A 6,391-nucleotide genomic window follows, 5' to 3' on the forward strand; every position below is an offset into this window, starting at 1 on the left:
CCCGACGGTCTCTTCGTGCTCTTCCGGTGAGTACAGATAGGCCCCAACGGTGGGGATGACAGTGGACCGGGCCGGGGGCAGGGGACAAGGTCTCCACCTTGGCACGGGTTTTGATTTTATCCTTCTTCCCCCCCTCCATCCCTGTTTCATGTTCTCTATCCCTGGTCCAAATGGGGCAGGGCTCCGTTTCCCCTCGGTCCATGGCCATCCCTAAAGAAGGATTGAGGACGGGGTGAGGCGGGGATCGAGATGGGGTGGGGGGAAAACGTAAGTCCATGCCCGCCTCCATCCCTGCACGGGTTTTGATTTTAACCTCCATCTCGTTTCATGGCCTTCATCCCCTGTCCAAATGAGGCTGGGTGGGGCCCATTTTCCCTCGGTCCACTGCCATCCCTAACCAGCTGACTTGGTGGTGCTCACGTACATCTACATGGTTCGAGAGGGATTGTGCGGGTCAGCGGTGTGAGTTTGTAGAGGCGAGGTCCTATCACCGGAAAAGAATAGCCGGCAACGGCAGAGGAAGGCCCTCAGGGTTGCCCCGAGCGGTTACCGGAGAGGCCTGTTTTGTCCTGAAAGATTTTTCTTTTTTTTTTAAGGCAAGACCCTCCAGCGCAGCATCCGATGTTTGTTTTTTAACGCAATAACGTTAATGGCGTAAAATGCCGTTAACCCTAAACGTGAACGTCGTCAGGTTTAAATCGACGGTCAATGATGTCGAATGACCCTAAGGTCATTCTACGAACGACCTGATCTGTGTCCCATTAGAAGGCCCTAAACTCTCTCTCTCTCTCTCTCTCTCTCTCTCTCTCTCTCTCTCTCTTATAAACGCCAAAACTTTTTCTCCAATCAGCTTTAATCGGCTCCAGCGTTCTCTTTTTTTTTATTGAATTTGGGTTTCATCTGATTGTTGATTTCCAACTCCTCTTTCACCCGACCTCTCAATCTTCTTTCAATTCTCCTTCACCATGGGATTGCACCAATAATCAAAGCTTTCATGGGGAATGAAGCTTGAACCATGAGTTGCACTGGGATGGCATTCTTCCCCACCAATTTCATGCTGCAAACTCCCCAACCTCCTCCATCATCATCATCCCATGAAGAGGCGCACCCTCGTACAAATCTCACTCCAATCATCCCCACATGCACACCCCATGATTTTCATGGTCATTTTCTCCTCCTTTTACTTTTATCCTTAATCTCTCAACACCCACTTTCCAAAGTATTGCTGTATATACTGTGTTTCAAATTCTCATCTAACTTTCTATCTTGTGGGCATGAGGTGCAGGTGTGGCATCATTCCTAGGGAAGAGATCTATGTCCTTTTCAGGGTTGGAGATGTGTGAAGAGATGAACGGTGATGATGAGCTCTCTGACGACTGCTCTCAAACTGGAGAGAAGAAGAAGAGACTCAACATGGAGCAGGTGAAGACACTGGAGAAGAACTTTGAGATGGGCAACAAGCTTGAACCTGAGAGGAAGATGCAGCTCGCCAGGGCTCTGGGATTGCAGCCCAGGCAGATAGCCATTTGGTTCCAGAACAGGAGGGCAAGGTGGAAGACAAAGCAGTTGGAGAAAGATTATGATCTCCTCAAGAGGCAGTATGAATCAGTCAAGGCGGACAATGATATCCTCCAAGCCCAGAACAAGAAACTCCAATCTGAGGTAAGCTCATACTGAAATCTTCATCAACCATTCCCACTTGATCTACAAACCAATTGAGGTCTCTGCACATATATATACTTCTGTTCCTTGTTTGTTTTTTCAATCATTTTTGAAGCTGGTGCAATATGAGTCTCGAGGAGATGACTTCCATTCCTCACTCTGTCATATTTTAGCAAGCGTAGCGTAACATCGGAATTCTGACAAAATTTGATTATCACCTTTTAAAATCCGACTTCAGTACCGTTCTGGTAAAAGTTTATTCCGATGGATCTCATAACATACAATTTGGAGATGGGTCACTGGCACTATGGCACTGCTTAACTTCATACTTTTGACTATCTGATTTAATATCGTCTGTTAGATCGGTTGCTTCTATTTCTGTTCTTTTCTTTTTCCAACTCCCGAATATTGAAAATGAGCAATATAGAAATTCTTGCTACCATTGTTAGATCGATTGCTTCTATTTATGTTCGTTTTCTCTTTTCAATTCCTGAATATTGAAAAATAAGCAATACAGAAAATCTTGCTACTACTGTACTGAACATGCTTACCAATGATTTGAGCTTGAAAAGGAAAAAAAAGAACATGACAGGAATGATTATCAAATCAGTTTTCCTTGTTTTCTAACTTCCAATTTGTATGTTTATCATATAAAATAGGTGCAAAAGATATACACTGACTATAAGGTCAACCATCCTAGCGTCACTCTTACATTTGCATACTTAACTTCATAGTGTTTGTGGGATCTGGGCCATTCATCTTAAGTAGATCCACTGAACGGTATCCTCTCTTCCTTTTTCTGATTGAATTTACATTTCTTGGTGCCCGTGAGAATCCCTTCCCAACCTTTATTTCTTTTCCTTATTTGCCATAAATTTTCAATCACGACTAACAGTTTTTTCATCATTGACAATTTTCTTTTCACCGTCAATTTGAATTGCAAAGGAAAGATCAGTCTGAAAAGAGGACAAACATCATCTAAACCGTTTCTTATTATTGATATTATCACTGTTTCCGTTATTGTTATGTGATTGGAGTTTCATGTTTTTGACTTGTTTGAAAATCAAGCAATCTAAAGTAAGAATTATATTGCTAGAAGCCCGAATATTGTGGATGGTGTATTAATTAGATGATTGAATTGACAGATTATGGTACTGAAGAAGAGCAGAGATACAGAAGCCATCAACCTGAATAAGGAGACCGAAGGATCATGTAGTATCAAAAGTGAGAACAGCTCCGATCTCAACTTAGACATATCCAAAGCAGCAGTGGACAGCCCACTATCTCCACATGCCATGAGACCCATATACCCTCCAATGAGGCCAGAAAACGTTGTCCAGTTCTTTCAAGGATCCTCAAGATCAGACCTTCCACCCCAGAAATTCATGGCCACCACCGCGTCTGCTGTCGACGAAAACACGGTTCATGAAGAACAATTCTGCAACATGTTCTGCACAATGGATGATCACTCTGGCTTCTGGCCCTGGACAGATCATTCCCCTCACAGTTTTCACTGAGACCATTCTTAATTTTTTTCTGCCATAAACTGCCTCTCATCTCTTCTTTTCCTTCTTCCTCTTGGGCCTGCTTGAATTCTAGTTGGTATATACGGAAAACATTTCAATTGCATTCTAGTATGATTGAAGGAAAGCAATTGCTTCCAAGAGCATATGCTTCACTTTTCAGCAAATTAAAAGCTTGAGTTTGAACTATTTTTTTCTCATCTGGCATGCAATTTTGTATGACGTCAGTAAGACTGTCTTTGCCCAAGAGGAACTGAGGGGATCCTTCCATCGTTTTCATGGAAATCAAATTTTTTTACTATTTAGATCTGAAACGCAGAACTGTTCTTGCCATATTTTTTTTGGCTTTTCACCCAACGCATAGAAATTAAAATCCTACTGCGTCCATAAAAGTGGAAACTCCAATGAGTGAACAAACAACTAGGCGATGACCCGCACCATGACACCGCAATAGTGCCTTGCACAGCTATGCCAGAGAGCGAGAGAGAGGGAAAGACAGTGTGTCACATGCTGCATGCATTTATGACGGTCTCTCTCTCTCTCTCTGGTAGATGCGCAGCTACCTGCCCAACTCCTGTGATGAACGGCCACAAAAAAAAGCGTAAAAAAGCTAAAAAATGAGTTTTCTTTTCTTTTTTATTTTTAGCCGGTTTCTGACCGCCGATAAATGTCCCAATGGAAAATGGGACCTTTAACGATTTTCAGTAGTCAGTCACTAAAGGCCCCAGTGAAACTGGGGCTTTTAGTGATGGTGTTTTGACCATAGCTACAAAGCAAAAATGCGGAGAAATATACGTTTTTGCCGTCCATCAAGGCCGCGATTGCACATCTGTTGAAACTCATAGGGAGAGGTGTATTAAGCATGGTTAAAATAGTATAAATCAAACCTTGGATTGTATTTTTTAACATAAAAATACAATGTTTTTTAAGTTTAAAATCAGTACATTATAAGATATTGATTTTCATCCCCTAGAAAATCCAACATCCCAGGGCCAATATTTACTAGACCACAAAGTAGATCACATCTATGCAAAAAAAACGAAACATGAAAAACAAATTAGAGTTTTTCACTAAAGGGTTCTTTCCCTACAAGGGTAATATGTGTGTGTAAAACCACACCTAGCAGAGCTAGGTGGGCTCGAGCCCACTGGGCTGGGCAAGGTCATTCCAAATGTGACCAGGGTCATATTTCGATAGAAATAAAAAAAAAGAGAGAGAGAGGGGGGTGGGGTGGAACCAAGCGGTTTCCTCATCTCGTGGGGTTGTGGGAAGTTGCCCCCCAAGTATGTAGGGGGGACTCCCATGATAAGAGAAATGGGGGGAGGAGTTTCTCTACTTAAGAGAGACACCACATATCTCTCTATTTCACCATTCGATCAGAAAGAAAGAGAGGTGAGAGAGAAAGATTTTGAGAGAGAGTAAGAGAATATTATATATATATATATATATATATATATATATATATATATATATATATATATATATATATATATATATATATATATATATATATATATGACCGACAGGTAACCCCCTCACTCTTATTGTTTTTTTATGAGAAGAGAAAACCAACAACCATGGTTGTCGGCATTTGTCTAATAAGGGAGACAGAAGGAGAGATAGAGGGTGGCAACCTCTATCTCAGCTGTCAGCAACCACTTGGTTGCCGGTGTCGCCATTGTGGAAGAGGGGAGGCGAGAGAGAGGGTGACACCCTCTGTCTCAGCCACCCGTGTCACCCCACCATAAAGGAGAGGTGGCAAGATTGAGGGCAACACCCTCTGTCTCAGCCACCACCATCTCCAACCCTAAGAAAAGAGGAGGCGAGAGATAGAGGTTGTCCCTCTGTCTCAATGGCTAGCAACTAGGGGTTGCTAGCAGTGCCGCCATGAGAAGAGGAGCAAGGCAAAGGAGGGAGCACCCCTTGTTGGATCATTTTTTGGATCACGCAGTTTCACAATCAACATCATGACATAAAGCAGGAAATGCAACAGTATTGAAATCATGATTGACAGTCGATCGAAACAATAACAGGGAGCAAGCATGGCAGTTTTCGCGTCAGACCAAAATCTAGACAGCAACATATGAACAAACAGATGCAAAGAATACAATAAAAACAACATATACATGGTAATACTGTGTAAAAGGCTAAGGCGTATAAAAAGTACTCCCCTTAGAGAAGATTCGCCCCCACATACAGTGCAAATAGGGTTCAGCGTCCTTCTCCCAGGATACAATAGCCTCGACGATCAGAACGGTATACTCTGACGGATCGTCCTTCAAAAACAACCTCTAAGAACCAATGTTGCAGAAAAACCTCTTTCGGGACAACTCAAGAGAGAGAGAGAGAGAGAGCAACAGGGAATGAGAAAACGCAAAGCCTTTCTTCAGAATTCTGACCGTCTAGGATATACGTAACCCCAGCCCCTAACCACGCTTTTATAACCCACGAACGGTTACAATGCGTGGAAGGAACCCGTTACGGAATCCGAGGAGACGTGACCCATTAACGGAAATCGAAGAGTCGAGATCTGTTAACGGAATCCAAAGAGCTATAACGGGCATGAACTATGAGGAGTCATGACCCGTTATCATTTCTCATATCCCATTAAAGAATCCAAATATCCACATAAACTTTGAGCAAAAAGATACTTTGGTCTTGATTGGATATGGCCCTAAAGGGCCAATTATCCGAACTCGAACCTGAGCATGTGCCTAGCTCGGCTCGGCACGGCACGGCGGGCAGGCGCGCGTACGCATGTGTGGTATTCATCCCAACCCCTTGTTCTTAGGAACAAGTGTAAGAGTTTACATGTGGGTTATAAAGCCCACAACAAACTCAAACACCATCAATATGAGACTATTCCACGTCATCAAAACCAACTTTTTCCAAAAGGAAGGAAAACAACCCATGTTTTATATTTGAACTCTCTCACCCCACCCTTCTTACACCTAACATTCCCCCACAAATTCAAAGAATGAAACAGGAGGAAACCAAAATGCAAGATGAGACAATCTGCAGCAGGACATATCATGCTTTCAGTAATGGTACCTTCCGGTTTGAACCACTACCTTAGCTGACTAACTTTACCCCCATAGGAACGAAGTGAACTGAAGTCTTGAACTTGAACCTTTGGTGTAGGAGTGTCTATTAGCAACAACACGATAAAGGTTCTGGTTGTAATCTTTAGGGGCGGCGCGTTAAAG

The 6,391-nt window shown here is 42.9% G+C and overlaps 1 protein-coding gene across 1 annotated transcript; it reads left to right on the forward strand.

The window, feature by feature from the left end:
* Window positions 1-937: 937 nt before the first annotated feature.
* Window positions 938-3,340, forward strand: LOC149811988 (homeobox-leucine zipper protein ATHB-13-like). Its single transcript, XM_089993518.1, has 3 exons — window positions 938-1,163; window positions 1,286-1,662; window positions 2,808-3,340. The coding sequence occupies exons 1-3, from the start codon at window positions 1,016-1,018 to the stop codon at window positions 3,177-3,179; spliced, it is 897 nt and encodes a 298-aa protein (XP_089849644.1). The 5' UTR covers window positions 938-1,015; the 3' UTR covers window positions 3,180-3,340.
* Window positions 3,341-6,391: the final 3,051 nt, after the last annotated feature.

The sequence above is a fragment of the Nuphar pumila genome, chromosome 17 (assembly GCF_984573655.1).
Source record: "Nuphar pumila chromosome 17, dmNupPumi1.hap1.1, whole genome shotgun sequence".
NCBI classification, from domain to species: Eukaryota; Viridiplantae; Streptophyta; class Magnoliopsida; order Nymphaeales; family Nymphaeaceae; genus Nuphar; species Nuphar pumila.

What these genes read in the sequence shown, in the direction of transcription:
- LOC149811988 (XM_089993518.1), top strand. Translation starts at nt 1,016, where the DNA reads ATGAGTTGCACTGGGATGGCATTCTTCCCCACCAATTTCATGCTGCAA. An exon ending in CACACCCCATGATTTTCATG is followed by an intron (nt 1,164 to 1,285) that starts GTCATTTTCTCC and finishes CATGAGGTGCAG; the next exon opens with GTGTGGCATCATTCCTAGGG. An exon ending in ACAAGAAACTCCAATCTGAG is followed by an intron (nt 1,663 to 2,807) that starts GTAAGCTCATAC and finishes TTGAATTGACAG; the next exon opens with ATTATGGTACTGAAGAAGAG.